The sequence below is a fragment of the Lemur catta genome, chromosome 1 (genome assembly GCF_020740605.2).
Source record: "Lemur catta isolate mLemCat1 chromosome 1, mLemCat1.pri, whole genome shotgun sequence".
NCBI lineage: Eukaryota > Metazoa > Chordata > Mammalia > Primates > Lemuridae > Lemur > Lemur catta.
This window is the reverse complement of record NC_059128.1, coordinates 157,234,039-157,251,318: the sequence shown is the minus strand read 5'-3', so window position 1 is coordinate 157,251,318 and position 17,280 is coordinate 157,234,039. Positions and strand designations below refer to the sequence as shown.

At 37.7% G+C, this 17,280-nt stretch overlaps 1 protein-coding gene across 2 annotated transcripts in view; it reads left to right on the top strand.

Moving 5' to 3' along the window:
* Nucleotides 1–334: 334 nt before the first annotated feature.
* LOC123628350 (ubiquitin-conjugating enzyme E2 E2) overlaps nucleotides 335–17,280 on the top strand; it is a 333,898-nt gene continuing 316,952 nt past the window's right edge. Inside the window, exons 1-3 of one of the 2 annotated variants that reach the window (XM_045538028.1) lie at nucleotides 335–579; nucleotides 5,897–6,080; nucleotides 15,058–15,108. In XM_045538028.1, the coding sequence (XP_045393984.1) occupies nucleotides 5,905–6,080; nucleotides 15,058–15,108 (227 nt within the window). In that variant the 5' untranslated portion in view covers nucleotides 335–579; nucleotides 5,897–5,904. Of the gene's footprint in view, nucleotides 580–609; nucleotides 784–5,896; nucleotides 6,081–15,057; nucleotides 15,109–17,280 lie in introns of those variants that run through there. The other variant, XM_045538038.1, reaches the window with a different exon arrangement.

Genomic DNA, 17,280 nt, shown 5'->3' with positions numbered 1-17,280 from the left:
CCTCCCCTCCCTCCGCCGTCCCTGAGGTCAACCCCCACCCCCCACCCAGCATTTCCCTTTAATGCGCGTGCCCGTCAAGGTCCCCGCGTCCCCTCCCCTCAAGCCGCCTCTTCAGCCTCGGTTTCCCCCACCTCTCCCCGTCCCTGCCGTTCATTCCCCGTGGGACGCCCCTCGCCCCACTCCCGCCACAGCCCGGCCTGCACGCGGGACCCGGCCGTCACTTTTCCGCACGGCCTCCCCGCCCCCTCTCCCCGCCGACGGGGCAGCCCGCCCGTGCGCGCGCCCGCCCCCGCCCCCTCGCGGCCGCGCGCCGGGGGAGGAGGGATGGGGGCGGAGGGAGGCGCGCGGCGCCGCACGGCCGACGTGGGGCTCGCGCTCTCGCGGTCTCTCCCGGGCTGGCGCGCGGGCACGCGCAGTCGCGGGCGCGCGCGCGGACGGCCGGGCGGCGGCGGCGGCGGCTCCCGGAGGTGGTGGCTTCACTTTCCAGGACTCGGGGGCAGCCAGAGCGGCAGCCGCGGGCAGCAGCCTCAGGAGCCGGAGCTGGAACGGCCGGGGGCGGCGGCAGCGGCGGCGCTGAGGGTGAGTCTGGGCGGGCGCGAGCGCGGCGGGGACAGGCGTGGTCGGGTGCGTGGTGCGTGGGTCCGGCTGTCGGTGACTAGACGGTCCGCGGGGGACATCCCGTCCCCGGGGCCTCCCCGGAGCCCCTCCTCCTTCGCGCCTCGGCAGCCGTCTCTCTCGGGCTGCGGTGCGAGCCCGCGACCTGCAGGGACACCCCTCCCTCAGGTATTCGCTCGGGCCGCGCCGGTGCCTGCCCTCCTCGGGCGCCCTCCCTCTCGCGGCGTCCCCCCGCTCTCCCGGCCTCCCCTCCACGCCGGGGCTCTCTGCTGGGACCGCTCGCGCCCTCGTCCCCCTTCCTCGCTCCCCGGCGTGCCCTGTTCTCTGCGCCGCCTCCCGCGAGCCTCCTGCCCGGGTTGCTCGCCCTTTCTACCCCTCCTTCCCATCCCCCCCCCGCCTCTTCCCTCCCTGCCCTTCTTCTACCCCCTTCCGTTCTCAGTTCCCCATCCCTCTCTACCCCCCCCAGCCCCTGCCCTCTCCCAGCCGCATCCTGGAACTAAGTCTTCGCAAAAGTACGGGATAAATGTCACGGTGGAAAGTGCCCGGCTTGATCTTTTGCTGTTTTCCCTAATTGCATAATTGCTGCACATGGTGTCTCTGCTGGCGAGTGCCGGGTCCGGCTCCGCCGCCGCACCCCGGTGGCCCGCCCGGAGAAGACCTTGTGGGGTGTATTTGTGTGTGCTCTGGTGTGGGGTGTGTTTTGTACTGGTCTTTTGTGATTCCTGGTGCTTGTCACAGTTTGGCAAGGAAGCCCATTTTCCTCTGGTGTCTCCTCTGCAGCCCCCACTGGCCTGGTTTGAAACTGGATTCCCTCTATTCTCTCCTGCTCCCCCCCCCCCCACCGCCCCACTTCTCCCCCTCTCCCTTCTCTTCTCCTTCTTTCCTCGTAATGTTTTGATCATTTTGCCCTTTACCATATCTAATGAAGATAAAGCGTGGCTTCTTGTGGGTTTTTTTCCCCCCACGACCAACCAGAAATGTCCAATCCATCTTCCCTTAAGGAAATTAAGGCCGCTTTAGAAAGACATCATCCTGTGCTCGGTGGCTGTTAGACCCATTTGCATGTTTTCAAGGTTCATCGTTTTGTATTGTGTATTCTTGAGAGTCCACTCAAAGATTTTTATTTAAAAAGTACTAAAGGAGGTCCTAGGGTTTACCCTCAAATTATCTCGCAGTTCAGAAAGATTTTAAGCTCTAATTAGTTTTTAATCCCTGATTCTTTAAAAAGTATGTTTCTGACTATGTGATAATTCAGACTGGACCTTGAGAATCTAAATATTTGCCTTTATTCAGACAGTTTGGATGCTCCTTGGCTCTTTGGAGTTCCGTATGTGGGCTGATGCTGAAGATGGAGTGTTTTCATATAATGTCATACCCCATTCTCTCCTACAGCGCCCTTTCCTCCAAAATCGAGTGTTCCACTATTATTCTGTGCATAAATACCTTTACAGTTAAGTTTAAAGATGGATATTGCTAGATATTGTACATATAATATGAATTATTTTACATCTTAGAAAAGTTTGAAACGTGAGTGGGAAGACCGCGAGATAACGGATAACAGGATAAAACGTTTTCTTGTTGTAAGAGCTCAAATGAACACTTGTTTTTGCAGTTTTATACTATTAGATGCTATTAAAAGGCTTATCTAGATAGTAATCTGGATTTATGGAGTGCCTATAGTTGCTTTTATGTTATCAGTAATATTTCAAGCCAAATAATTTCATTTTTATGGAACATGTGAGTTTCATTTACTGTAGGTTGATAATTTCTAGGACTGTAATTGCAACATAGAGTATATAGCTAACACAAGCTTAGACAATTTGTGTGCTGAAGAAGGAATAATATGTAAACTCTTAATACATGTTTTAGGAAGGACTGCCTTACTGTTTTGTGTTTAAAAACGAAGTTTTACTTTGAGTTTGAAGTAAACATATCAATGTATATATTTCACTGTCTTTGAAACTGTCATTGGAAAGTAGCACTTTGTGTTTATAACCCTGGCATTTCAATTTATCTTCCCTGTAGATGAGCTAATCGGATCAAATTAGCTATTTAGGAATTAATTTTAAAGATAATTTAAAAATGTTAATTTAGGAGATAATGTTTAAAGAGTTGTAATTTGGAAAATTTTTATTCATTTGTATTTTAGAGAGACAAGACAGCGATTTTATACTTGTAGCTAATTACAATGATTTATGGACTACTTTTTCTTCATAAAAATTATTTGCACCTGAGTGCAACAGTCATTTTTTTTTTTTCCCATACCTTTTCTGTAATCAGACATTCAGAAACGAAACCTGTAGAAATTCCCTTTATTCTTGTTATTTGAAAAAAAGATATGGAAACTTTATTTCTAAAAGTTTCTGTAGTGGTTATCAGTGGCCTCAGATGAGTTTATTTGCAGATTAGGATTTGGATGAAATAAAATGCCTTAGGTCTAAAGTGAAAATAATTTTTTTTATTGTGACTCTATAGAAATTTGGCCTCTATTTGGGCATTTTAATAGTATTTTTAATAGCTCTCTAGTGAGACTAATTTTTACATTAGTTTTCCTCTGATATTCTGGAGTAGTTTATGACATTTGGGGCTCAGATTACATCATTGAGTAATCTTTTTAAGTGATTATGTAATTATAGCATTATTAGTATGTAAATGCACTTAAATAATATTGAGAAGAATGTGTAGCTTTATAATTAATGTCATATACAACTGAAGCTCTGGGCATAGTTTATTCAATCATAATTTATTAAACCGAAGCTACAGCCTCAGTATAAGAATATTATTTCATTTAAGTTCCCGTATATTTGTCATGTAATGGATTCCTTCTGGCTTAAAATGTATAAAATGATTCTCACTCATTTCACATTTCTTAAAATATTGCTGGCAGCATTTTGCTATATCTGAATACCTTTCCCTGAGAATTGTTCCTGTTTCTCACTCCCATGCATATCTACTCTGTCTAATAAGCTATTATGTACATACTTACAAGGTTTTAACCTTCTGATATATTTTAACTGAAAGAAGTAAGATGAAAAAAGCCAATGTTAAATCTAAGAATGAGAATTTAAAGTGTAATAAAAATGAAAAAAAATAGCAAGAAATATGTTAGGACTTTTAGAGCTAGACGTGAAACATACTGATATAAAATTTCAGTATTCTATTAAGTGACTTTAGTGCTCATAAAAGATGTCACAGCTGTGGAGAATGATGCTTTCCATTTACAGAATAGGTAGAAAACTAGACTTCCCATCAGTGTGTTTCAGAGCTGTTTGGGTGTACCTGTTTTTGTTTGTCACAGGGTAAGAGAGCTGTTGGGGTTGAGAGGGGGTGGTGGGAGGTGTGGTGTGTCAGTATAGGCATTCAGTATTTTCTATTGAGAGTTTACCTCTCTGTGCTTTCTGCTTCTTCCATTCTTTTGTAGTGCTTTTTGGTTTGTCTTACCATAAAAATTTCAACCCATTAAAGGTTTGTATTATAAAATTGCTTTGGTTTAAAGCACACTAAAGTTAAATCTTTGGTGATGATGAATTTTTATCGGTATCAATTAGCCATCCATTTGGACTAAATTATAGTAATAAAAATTATGCTTTATTTGAGGTATCTTTCTTTTATCTATTCTTATTTTGATCATATCAGAAACAGTTTTATTTCAAGTCCTAATTTGATTAAGTAATCAAAAGTATCCTTTTTAAAGGAATTTGTTCAATTTACCTATGACTTTGCAAGGCATATTTTGTGATCTTAATGGTGCTTCTTAAACATAGGTGGTTTTGTTTTTTGAAGAAATGTCTGAAAAGGTAGCTATATGGTGCTGAAAGTGATTATTAGGTGACAGTACCATGGTGAGCACAAGGCCTTTTATAGAGTCTGGGCATGAGTTTTGTTGGTTCAGTTCTGGATTTGCCAGAACACTATAAGCTAGTTGGGTCATAAGGGATATATTCATAGTTATCAAACTCAAATTGATTATGGTAAGAGGGTGATTGAGAAGGAATATTCCTTTCACGTACTGGAATTTTTTGTGTCTACTATCTAGGTTATAACAGCTACCTAAGTATCAAGGTATTGAGGAAATTTGAGTTGGTAATCAGAGCTGCTTGGGGAGCATGAACTCAGAGCAAAGGGAATTTGAAAGCCTTGAGGGATATTTCATCTAGATTGTGGAAATAAAACGAATACTTCAGTGTCTCAATACAGTCTCCATCTCTTGTGGAACATGGTTGCTTAGCATATAGCTGGATCAATGTGGGCACTATCATATAGTTCAGTTTTTATTTAGAATCACTCAGGCATCTGTGTTCTGTTATCACAAAGTTTACTTAAAAAAATTTACTGGTTTAGAGGATTTTAACCTTACACCAGCCCTGAGGATATATTGACTTGAAAGTGCCTTGTTGCCGTCCTCCCCCCATACCCTGCTTCCATTTCTCTGTTCTTGTAGCCATTTGTACTAACCACTGTTATGGTACGTAGCAAGTTGGCTTGCCCACTAGTCCAAATTTTGGCAGTGGTGGGCTAAAGGGCTTAGTATAGTGCCTGGTAGAGAGTAGGCCCTCAGTCATTTTTTACTTCTTTTTTTTTTATAACAGCATTATTGAGATGTAATTCACATACTGTAAAATTCACCCTTTAAAAATGTACAACTCTGTGGTTTTTAGGATATTTACAGAGTTGTACAACATCATCATTATCTAATTTAAGAACATTTTTATCACTCCAAAAGGAAACTTCACACTTATTAGTAGTCACTCCTCATTCTCCTTTCACTCTTAGCCTCTGGCGACCACTTATCTACTTTTGTGTCTCTCTGGATTTGCCTATTTTGGACATTTCATATAAGTGGAATCATATCGTTTGTGGTCCTTTGTGGCTAACTTCTTTCACTTACCATAATGATTCAAGGTTCATCTGTTTTGTAGCATGTACTTCCTTTTTATGTCTAAGTAATAGTCTACTATGTAGGTATACCACATTTTGTTTATCCATTCATCAGTTAGATGTTTGAGTTTCTAATACTTTTTGGCTATTATGAATAATGTTGCTATAAAAGTTTTATGTATAAACTTTGCATGTTTTTATTTGACAATACATTTTGAATAGGTGAAAGAAAGTTATAACAATTTCCAAAGCTATTTGTTTTGTAAATGGCCAACTTGTCCATTTTATTAAGATATTGAATTTTACCTGTTCTACTTTGAGGCTCACTTTCTCTCTATGCTGGAGGCACTTTACAGTAGTCCTCCTCATAGCTGAATGAATAATTTTTGATTCTTTAATCTAGGATCTAAAATGTCCACTGAGGCACAAAGAGTTGATGACAGTCCAAGCACTAGTGGAGGAAGTTCCGATGGAGACCAGCGTGAAAGTGTTCAGCAAGAACCAGAAAGAGAGCAAGTTCAGCCAAAGAAAAAGGAGGGAAAAATATCCAGCAAAACTGCTGCTAAATTGTCAACTAGTGCTAAAAGGTACCTCAGTTATCATAACCTTTTTGGTTTTGGTATCAGTTTGTCATCTTAAGTTGTGTTTTTCTGTTGCATTTAATTATCTTTCTGGGATGTGGGCCGTGAAGATCATGGATTTTTCTTTCTCCTTCAAGATTACCTCTTTTACATGGTTTTAACCATAGGGAACTTTTATTTAAAGTCAGTGAAAGGGCATGGCCAGTTCATAAATATGTGTGCATAGTGTGTTTGTGTGTGTTTATATATTGTTAGGGGAGCATATACAGGACATGAATGTAAAAGTATGATGGTTTGATTTATGGTTTACTTGACCATGAATATTTTTTTCTGTTAAGTTACACAGAATAGAGATTAAGAATCTACTGAAACAGTATTGAGTGATAGTTTCTTTTCTTTTCCGCCTCCCCTTGAGACAGTCTTGCTCTGTTGCCCAGGCTCAAGTGCAGTGGTGCAATCATAGCTTAATGCAGCCTCAAATTCCTGAGCTCAAGTGATCCTCCCACCTCAGCCTCCTGAATAGCTAGGACTACAAGCATGCACCACTATGTCTGGCTGATTTTTAAAACTTTTTTGTAGAGACAGGATCTCTCTGTGTTGCCCAAGCTGGTCTCAAACTCTTGTTTTCAAGCGATCCTCCTATCTTGGCCTCCCAAAGTGCTGGGATTATAGGGGTGAGCCACTGTCCCTGGTGATAGTTTGTTTTCTACTACTGGTGTTGTTACATTATGGAATATCTCTGGGAAAATAATTTGAAAGGTAAATTTAGTAGAGTCTTTGCTGATCCTGTGATTTTATTATTCTTTCTTTGTTTTAATATGTTTTGTATTATGAAATAGGAAGTATAAATAAAAGTAATCTGTAACTTTTAGGCATAGTGGAATGTCTGAATATTGAATGATAGCTTTATGTGTTATTGGATGGTGTGGATTAGGGAGAACTCCTTTCCCAAAGATCAAAAACCGATTATGGTCCAGTAGACCTTGTTTCCTTGTTTGTTTTTGCTGTCACACCACAAGTCCAGGGGACTCAGCTAGCAGACCCTTCTGCTGCCTGGCCACAGCACAAAATGACCTGCTGCTGAGAAATAGGGGGTGGGATTAGGATGAATAAGAAAGGTGGGAAATAAAGAAAATATGACATTTAGGTGAAAGAAAAGAGGTTGGGGGGGGTGGGTAAGAGATTTTCAAGTACAGATTGTAGCTCTGTGTAGATAAGGAAACTCTCAGTCCTTAGCTTCTGATAGTGAGAGTTTTCACAGGGCCTCTTCAGTTTGTCAGAAAAGGGGAAAGGATACATTGGCCAGGTCTGTGGGGAATAGGGTTCTTCTGGGCCTGTACTCTGTTCTCCTATGACTGGTCTTTAGCAAAGACTTCCACCTGCCCTGGCCAGGTTCTACCCTTTCCCCTAGCTGGGAGAACCACTTCAGAAAACCTCAAAATCATACTTCTTGGGTGATGTATCAAAGACCAAATTCTGCTTCTCAAAGAGGATATACTGTTCAATGTGTGAATGTGAATTTTTTAAATACATGGGTCATCTTTTATTTCATTTTACTATAGTGTATATAGAAAGTACAATTATGTATTCAAACTTACTGATAGATTTCATGAAGTAAAAATATAGAAAGAATATATTTGTCTCTTTTGTAAATAGATTAGAGATGGTGCGTATGAAGAGTTCAGAACAGAACTGATTGGCACTAAATAGAAAATGGTTTTATTGCATTGGCGAAACTAAGAAGTATCTTTTGAGTGCTTCCTGGCTGAAAGAATCTGTCCATTGGCAAATTCATTTTTATGAATCTGTGATTTTGAAATTGTGATTCATGATCTTCCTCTAGAAAGAAGGTTTTCAGGTAATTGGTGTATGGGTGACGTGTATGAAGTGACTTAGTCATTTACTTTTTGTTTTATTTATTTATTTTTTGAGACAGAGCCTTGCTTTGTTTCCTGGGCTAGAATGCAGTGACGTCATCATAGCTCACTGCAACCTCAAACTTCTGGGCTTGAGCGATCCTCCTGTATTAGCCTGCCAAGTTGTTGGGACTATAGGCATGTGCCACCATGCCCAACCAATTTTTGTATTTTTTGTAGAGATGGGGTCTTGCTATTGCCCAGATTGGTCTTGAACTCTTGGCCTCAAGTGATCCTCCTGCCTTGGCCCCCAAAGTGCTAGGATTACAGGCCATTTACTGTTTTAAATATAAAAATGCTGCTTCACTACTATTTTTTTAATTAAAAAAAAAAAGCTTATTCTTCCCCTCTCTTCCCTTCCCCCAGTTTAGTTGATGGTGAAATTAGTTGTTTTTTTTCCATCTCTGCTTGAGTTCTGAGAACTTAGAAAAAAGTTGGGAATCATGATGACTCACATCTTTTAATTCTGCCATTATATCTACAGTGCCTAGCATACATAGTAGGATAACAGTATTTATTTACTAGTTGCCGAACCCTGAGCTTATTGTAGGGATTGGATTTTGCATGTATGTTAGGATCTCAGTACTAGTGTGTTCTGAAGATTCAAAGTTAGTGGTAGTTTCAAAATAAAATTTTATGCTTTTTTAAATTGATAATTGATTTTTATTCTGATAAGAAGTCTTTCCCAAATAGTGTCATTTTATGAGATAGTAGCAGTGAAGAGCTTGAACTCTCTAGAGATAGCATCTGGTTTCGAATTTAGGTTCCTAGCCCTTAGCATTTCTGTGATCTTAGATGCATAATTTAATGGGTCTAAGCCTCAGTTTCCTCTTTTGTAAAATGAAGACAATAATGGTACCGTTTTCATAGGGTGGTTGTGAGGACAAAATGTGATAAAGCATTTATTTGGCACGTGGTAAGCTCTCATAAACTGATACTGTCAGTTATAGACTTCGTGTCAGTTAAAGTCTACAGTGATATTTTTCAAGTCCTTTTGGTACAAACTTTGGGAAAATGAGGTATATATTAATCTTGGAGACCTTAATGCTATTGTTAAACTAGAAATACTCAGGTACTGTAATTAAATACATCTTAAAGTAACTCAGGAAAAGTGCTTTGCACATAGGTGCTCAATTGTTATATAAAATGTGCTATAATTGTAGAATTAATAATTTGGTGTCGAAATATGCTTTCTTAAAAAATACAATTTTTGAGATATTACAAAATAGTAATGTAGGATACACAAAACATTTAAGTGGGTAAACAGTGGTATAAATTAGTCTTTTTTAGAGTTAAGAGGAAAGCTTATAGTTACATATTTGACACATTTTTGCTCTTCTTTAGCAAGAAAAAATTGATATACTCTTATCACGGCCTATTCTCTTGATATGTCTATATCACTCTTGTTACATTTGCAAGTATGTAATTGGAGTATGTCTGCAGTGATGCATTTAGGTGATTTTGATTGAATTGACTAGTCAATTCAATAAAGCATCTATTTTAAGGTCTTTGTTGAATTGATTCTGCTGCTTTCACATGTTGACACATCTGTAAATGTGAATTTTAGGTCACACTTATTCTAAATTAACTTTGTTCAGAGTAGATGTGATTTTTTTTTTTTTTTTTTTTGGACACTCAATGTAATACTATTCTAGGAATAATATTTGCTTTCAGACTCTAAATTTTTGTTAGGTTGACAGATTGATTCCAGTTTATTCCAGTGTGAACTTTTATCATATGGGCTCATCTAAGTTTGTTTTCCACATGAAAATGAAGTAGTATTGTTTATAGATAATTTTTTGTAATTACTGTTTTTTCTTGATTCTAAATGTACATTTTAAAACTTTTTAATGTTTCTGAAATTGGGATGCATCTCACAATTGATGTGCGCAATTATTTGGTGATGTGTCTTAAAATCAGTGGTTTCAGAATCATAGATAAATAGCATATATGATCATTGAGAATTAAACTCTGGGCTGCTTATTTTCAATGGCAATATGTTTTCTAGAAACTGCTTTGACATTTACAAAATTTTGATAAATAGTTGCATGATGTTTTCTTGAGAATAAATTCATTTTTTTCCCTAGGACTATTATAAAACAATAGAGAATAAATTCATTTTGGGAAGTTTTGACCAGTTGATTCCATTGGTTAGAGTAGGGGTTCTTAGGTGACTGAGGAATGGAGTCTTTAGGGGAATATAGAAGGTTATCTAGGTGGGATGAAGTTTTTTTTTTTTAAATAACTGCTAAGAAATCACTTTGTGAATCTTCGTGTCCACACATTCATGGTCTACTTGGCCCTGAGTGAGTTTTTGAGTTCTTCCCTCCGTCCCTCCCTCCCTCTCTTCCTTCCTTTCTTCCTCTTTGACACAGGCTGGAGTGCAGTCGTGAGATCATAGTTCACCATAACCTCGAACTCCTCCGCTCAAGCTATCTTCCCACCTTAGCCTCCTAAGTATCTGGGACTGCAGGTGTGCACCACAATACCCAGCTAATTTTTAAATTTTTTTTGTAGAGCCAGAGTCTCACTATGTTGCCCAGGCTGGTCTCGAACTCCTGGGCTCAAGTGTTCCACCTGCCTCAGCCTCCCAAAGTGCTGGGATTATAGGTGTGACCCACTGCACCTGGCTTGAATTTTCTGTAACCCAAGATGTGTGTTTGTGTGTCTGTGTGGGTGTGTTTTAAACACATAGGTACCTATATACTGCTTTATTTTTCTGAACCCTTAATCCAGTATGTTGATGTTAAAATGAGTGCTTCGTATCTTCTCCATTCTGTATAATTTTAGCATGATATTCTTCACTTAAGTCTGAACGAATCATACTTGTTAAGATCTCCCCGCCTTTTTTTAAGCAAATGACAGTCCCACACAGTACTCTTATTGTACTCTTATTCATTCCTGGACCAGTTAAGGTATTAGGTAGAGTCATACAAATTGAAATTTAGTTTGTAGGTTGCTCCTGATTTGTCTCAGTAATTATGTGCAAGTGCTGATTCTGTACCATAATAACCTAAGAAGTGGCACTGCCTGATGGAAAATTAGGCAACTCTCTAGTTACCTATGTCTAAAATATTTTTTTTCTTAGAAGGTCTGATAAGGGAGACCTCTGTTTGTTTGACTTGGCAAGGTAATTGCCTCAGTCTTTTGCCTTAGCATGTAAAACAACTTGCCTTTTGTTTTCTTATCCTTTAAATGGGGACTGATAAAACAGATACTTAGAGAATTCTGTGAGATTTATCTAATTCACTTTTAATGGCTTGGGATCATCATGTGAAAGGTATACTGTAAGTGTGAATTATTGGTGCTTTTCATTTTTCCTCACCCTAAGGGACAGTGAATCAAATAGCTACTTTCCTTATCCCACATGTCAAGACTGAGAAACTTAATACATGCCATGATCACAACTTTTGAGATAGAATTGAATTGCTGTCATTGAAAACAGCAGGATATCTTGCAGCTGTTTAAATAGCAATTCTTAGTATAATCTTTTCTGTTGAGAAAAATAGAACCATTCTTAGGTAACTGTGGCTCAAAATATAATATATTGACTCACTGCTCAGAGTTGTCAAATTTATCAATAAATTGCTTTTTGTATTGAATAATACAGATTTAGAATTATAGGTATCTGGAGGAGTTCAAATTCTGTTATAGAATTCTATGACAAAAAATATGATTTATCAATTTTTTTAACTCATAAGGATCAATATAAGTATAAAGCAAGATGAGTTGTTTGAAAATTTCAAAGTTTTTTTATGTTAAAAATAGTTTTTCATGCGGTATATGTATACCATGCAGTACTACTCAGCTATAAGAAACAATGGTAATATAGCACCTCTTGTATTTTCCTGAATAGAGCTGGAACCCATTCTACTAAGTGAAGTATCCCAAGAATGGAAAAACAAGCACCACCTGTACTCACCATCAAATTGGTTTCACTGATCATCACCTAAGAGCACATTTAGGAATAACATTAATTGGGTGTCGGGCAAATGTTGGGGGGGAGGGGATGGGTGTATACATACATAATGAATGCGATGCGCACCGTCTAGGGGATGGACATGCTTGAAGCTCTGATTGGGAGGGGGAAGGGCAATATACATAACCTAAACTTTTGTACCCCCATAATATGCTGAAATAAAAAAAAATAAATAAAAATAGTTTTTCTTTGACAGTTTAAGCATACTCTTTTGAATGCTTATTATTTTGGTTCTCTCAGTTTGAAAACAATTTATAAAAGTTGTTCATGTATCTGTTAACCAATTCAACAGTATGTAGATTTTTTATAATGGGAAGTGGCAGTTTTTTGTCCCCCACTATCCCCATCAGTGGTCCTAATTCCATTCCCTGGAGGTGAACTCTTTTAGCTGTCTTTGGTTTTAGTCATTCTATTGGTTTTCTGCATAACTCTAAATAGTGTACTTATTTCTTATTTGTTGAATTGTTAACTAAAATAATATCCTTTGACTCCCTGCTCTGGAATATGAGGATTTAGTTTACCTATTCTTCTTTTTTCCTTTTCCTTCTTCTCAGTTAATGATAGTTGCATTTAAAACAAGATTATTGGTTGTTTTTATACTCTAAAAAAATGTATTTAAGCTTCTGTTTATTCTTCCTTCAAATTTCAACAGATTTTTTTATTCTCTACTTTGTAAAATGTGGGTATTAATACCTTCAGTCTCCATCCACTTCCAGCTGATTTATATTAGCTATACTTAATTTTACATCTTTAAGGTTAGTAGCATTTTCCATTGTATATGGGTGCAGCTTCAACCCATCTTCTGTGCTTTGTTTATAAGTAAAAGACCAATGAATTGTGCATACGTTTATTATAGATATTCAATGCCAGACCAAACAGCATATTAGGATTAGATTTCCTACAAGTCCAATGTCGTGATCTGTGGGCTACCCAATGAGGCATAGCATTTAGGCAAAAAAGATCAAACCTTTTTTTCCTCTTAACATCTGACACTTAATTACAATTATTTTACATTTAGGTTTCCTTCATATTTGATCTATGATTTTCTTACACACCTTTTTTTTTTCTTCTGGGATTTGATTTCTGATTTCTTTTTTCCCCTCCTCTTGATTGAATAGTATATTTTTATTATATCCTTTAACACTCTGCAGCCCCTTCTCAACCTGTTTGATTTACACCCATTTGCTTTGTCTTGCAGAAATACGTTCATATCTCTCATCCATTGATGACCACACCCCTTCTCTTTGCTGTTTATTCCTTTTTGCATTTTCTGTATTCCCCCTCTCCACCCAGTGGGGTCCTGAATGGGTGGGAGGTGAATGTGTGTGCTTAGTTTGCCATCTTTAACCTGGACTTTACCATTTAGTTTTGAAGTGTCTGTTTTCATATTAAAATGATTTTGTGCGAAATCCGTAAAAGGTGTTCATTTATATCAGATCTTTGAGACATTTATCATTTAATGATGGGCCATGTGTACTTTGTATGCATGTGGACACATAGGAACCATATTAGGAGGAAATTATAGTGTGTGAGACATAAAAGAGATGATGGGGTTTGTTTTAGTTAACCTCTTTATCGGAAAACTGAGGCATAGAGAGAGCAGGTGTGAGCAGTATAAGTTTTTTGGCTTTGAATTTATTAGTCTTCCTTCTATGCATAATGCCTCCTCAATCTTAAATCCTATGATTTAGAGAAGTGAAAATTTTTTTAGTAATATGCAGTTCCTTTAAGGAGTTGATACCAATCCTGTTGGAGGAGTCCCATTTATTCTAGTAGTTCTGTTTGTTGTCTTGAAGAAGATGTAGAATGAAATTATTGTTTGAGTGTAAATATTTTTGTTCAAATTCTTGTTTTTTTAAAAGTACTTTAGTCAACTATCGTACATATACTATCACAGTAATTACCAGATAACAGGCATCCAGCTGTTAATAATCTCATATTTAGAAAGGTGAAGAAGGAATTTTTTTTTTGTATTTTATTTAACAAAGCCTAAGTTTAATAAGGTGTGAATGAGAGTTAAGAGATTGCTAAGTATAGTCTTAGAAAACAGTGTGGCACTGTCAGCCTTTATATATGTACATAGAAAATTAGATGCAGTTAAAAATCAAAGTAGAAAGTAACAATGAGGACAGAAGTACATTTAAAAAATTTTTTTTTCTTTGCATGAAGCTCATGCAATGACATTAAAATAATTTTCATGTAATATTAGGGTAGTTCTAGCAGAAGTAATAGTGTCAAACTGGAAAGCCCCAACCTTCTCCAAATGAGAGGCTCCAGGAAGGAACACCGTATGTATTTTGGTGTCAGTTTCGGAAGTTGGAATGAGATCTTGATATTCTTTTCTTCACCATTTGATTGGATCAGTCAGGGTGCTTGGATTCAGCTTACTATGATAAGTTTTCCATCGTATGTGGGCTGGTTCTAATCCAAATCAGAAGTTAGAAGGATCTATTCCTGTGTGGCAGAAAATTCCAATTTAAACTAGGAATTTTGGTTAGTGCTACCAATGGTTTAATGAAGTCGTAGTGTTGCTTCTCTAGGCTGCATGCACTAGTAGTGGCCAATCTTATCACCCTTTGTTGGTGCATCCTCGAAACTGTGGCAGAAATTAACTACTTTGGCTGGGTGTGGTGGCTCACGCCTGTAATCCTAGCACTCTGGGAGGCTGAGGCAGGAGGATGACTTGAGGTCATGAGTTCGAGACCAGCCTGAGTGAGAGTAAGACCCTGTCTCTACTACAAATAGAAAAAATTAGCCAGGCGTGGTGGCACACACCTGTAGTCCCAGCTATTCGGGAGGCTGAGGCAGGAGGATTGCTTGAGCCCAGGAGTGTGAGGTTGCTGTGAGCTAGGCTGATGCCACAGCACTCTAGCTTGGGTGACAAGAGTAAGACTCTGTCTTAAAAAAAAAAACAAGAAAAAATTAACTATTTTATTGTTGGATATGACACTTTATACAGTATTAGTATTTCAAATTAAAAACGCACCAAAGGGAAATATTATTGTTAAAGTATAACATTTTAATGACATAGATTAATGTTCAGAGTGAAGATATTTTAAACATCACTTTCTTTGTTTTTATTTTAAAGAATTCAGAAGGAACTTGCAGAAATTACATTAGACCCTCCTCCCAACTGTAGGTAAGTACTTCTGGATTTTTATATACTTGTATCTTTTGCAGAAGGTATGTTTGAACTGTTGGTCTGATGTGCACCTGTTGTAGTTTGATTAATTAGTATAAACATCATTGTGGTTTGGACTTACATGACCGTGGAAGACTGTGATGGTTGTTGTCTCTGTGCAGAAATGGAATAACTTAGCAAGTGTGTCTGTAGTGGTAGAGTGGAGTTGCCAAAAGTCATGCAATGCAATAAAAATAAGATAATTTTTACCCTATAATTACATTATCTTCTAGTGAAAGAAGTATTAGAGTCTTAAATTATTTCTTTAATGATAGAATAATAGTGTGACTAAAATATTTGCTATCTGATAATTAATTATTCAATTGTTGTTGGAAATTGATTTTTAAAAATGCAGGAACATTAAACAGTGTTTCTTCATGGTCTACCTTATTTCTGATGGTCATTGGTTGTGACTAAGAATGGGTGATTTGGGGCAGTGATGTTACATATAAAACACTTTTCTTTATGACCACATGCCCCAATTTTCCGGTCAGTGTTTACTTATAGGAAATAAAAGTGCTTGCCTGGAAATGATTAATATTATGCAGATAAACAGAGAAAGAGGAGAAAAGTAACATCCTACCTTGTGCTGCTATCTTGAGTCTGGTGCAATAATAATTGGAAGATGGCTGTTTGTCTATTTTAAGACATTTATTTCTGTTTTGATATGAGGTCAGTGTTGGAGCCATGCCAACTTGGAGTATTTTTTAAATTTATAGTCTTATGCATTGAAGGTGAGAGGGCAGATTAAATGAAAATGTTTTCAATATTGAATGCAGGTACAATTTATTGTTTGGTATGACTTCTGATTTTATTGATATTGTTTTTATGTGAAAACAAAAATAACTATAAGAATTAATAAAAATGAAAATTTTGTAGGTGGCTATATTGATAGTTGGCTAGTTGACAACTGTTTTGTGTAGGAAACATTCTAATAAGGCTTATCATGTTTGTGGTGAATCTAATAGGGTTCTTTACATGAGAGTCATGTACAGTATATAAACTTGCAACAAAAATGTTCAAAGAATGTTTCATATGACAAATATTTCTTCATTAGGTAAAACTGTTTAACATACGACTTTTTGTTACCCTTAAGACTGTATTACATCAAAGCTGTTTCAGGTGGCAGATCATTGTTTAGCTTTGGGTGGCTGATTCATATAAGTGGATTGATTTGTGGAAAAACTACAGTTTGAATTCAACCTAAGATCTCTCGTTTCTTAGGTAGCATTTATTTTAATGGTCTGAATCTTTTTTTAAAAAATAAACTGTTGTATCACATATATTATTTTTGTAAACTTTTTTATGAACTGAATTGATAAGGATGTGTCCTTAATTTATATACTTCTTTGCTTAAATTTGGATGACAGATGACTGGCAAAATAAACTACTTTGTTTTAATGAGCTTGTTTAAGGCTCATTTTTGGTAAATGAAATCCACATAATATGCCACATAGACTGTTTGCAACTTTGCTATTACTCTCTAATACATTGGATAGTCTAATTTAGCTTTGACTTATAGATAATTTAACTTTGATTAGACCAATATAGTAAGCATGCATGAAAACTTAAGAGACTGAGGAAAGGAATTATATAATGGTTATTATTTAAATAAACCAAAATATTTGAACCACAATTCTATTTAAAGTAAAAGAGAAAAAAGTTTATAGTGTTATCTGAAATTTGGAAGTTTACTTTTTCGTTGAACGTTAGTTAATGATACCATTACTGGTTCATATGTAAGCTGTTCATAAATAAAATACGTATAATAGTTTTTCCTTTTTAAATATAGAAGTCTCACACATAATACCCTCTTCAGACAATTTCAGGAAAGATACCTACTGTAGTTAATTTTCTGACTTATGGGAATTTGCAAGGAAATCCACTTGTGGTCTTAGTGTTGGATAGCTAATAAGTTTAGGTCTATAGTGCAGTGGCTTTGGCTGCTTTTATTCATTCTTAAATAGCTGCTTGCACGGGGTCAGGCAGAGAGAAAGATCATGTACCTTTATGTGGTGCTCCCTTTGGTAAGCAAAGGATCCTCTATGCTGTGGCTGTGGTAATCACAACTAAGTGGTGATTAGTTGTATGTTCCCTGTGTGCCTCTGTTACTTATATAGATATTTGGTA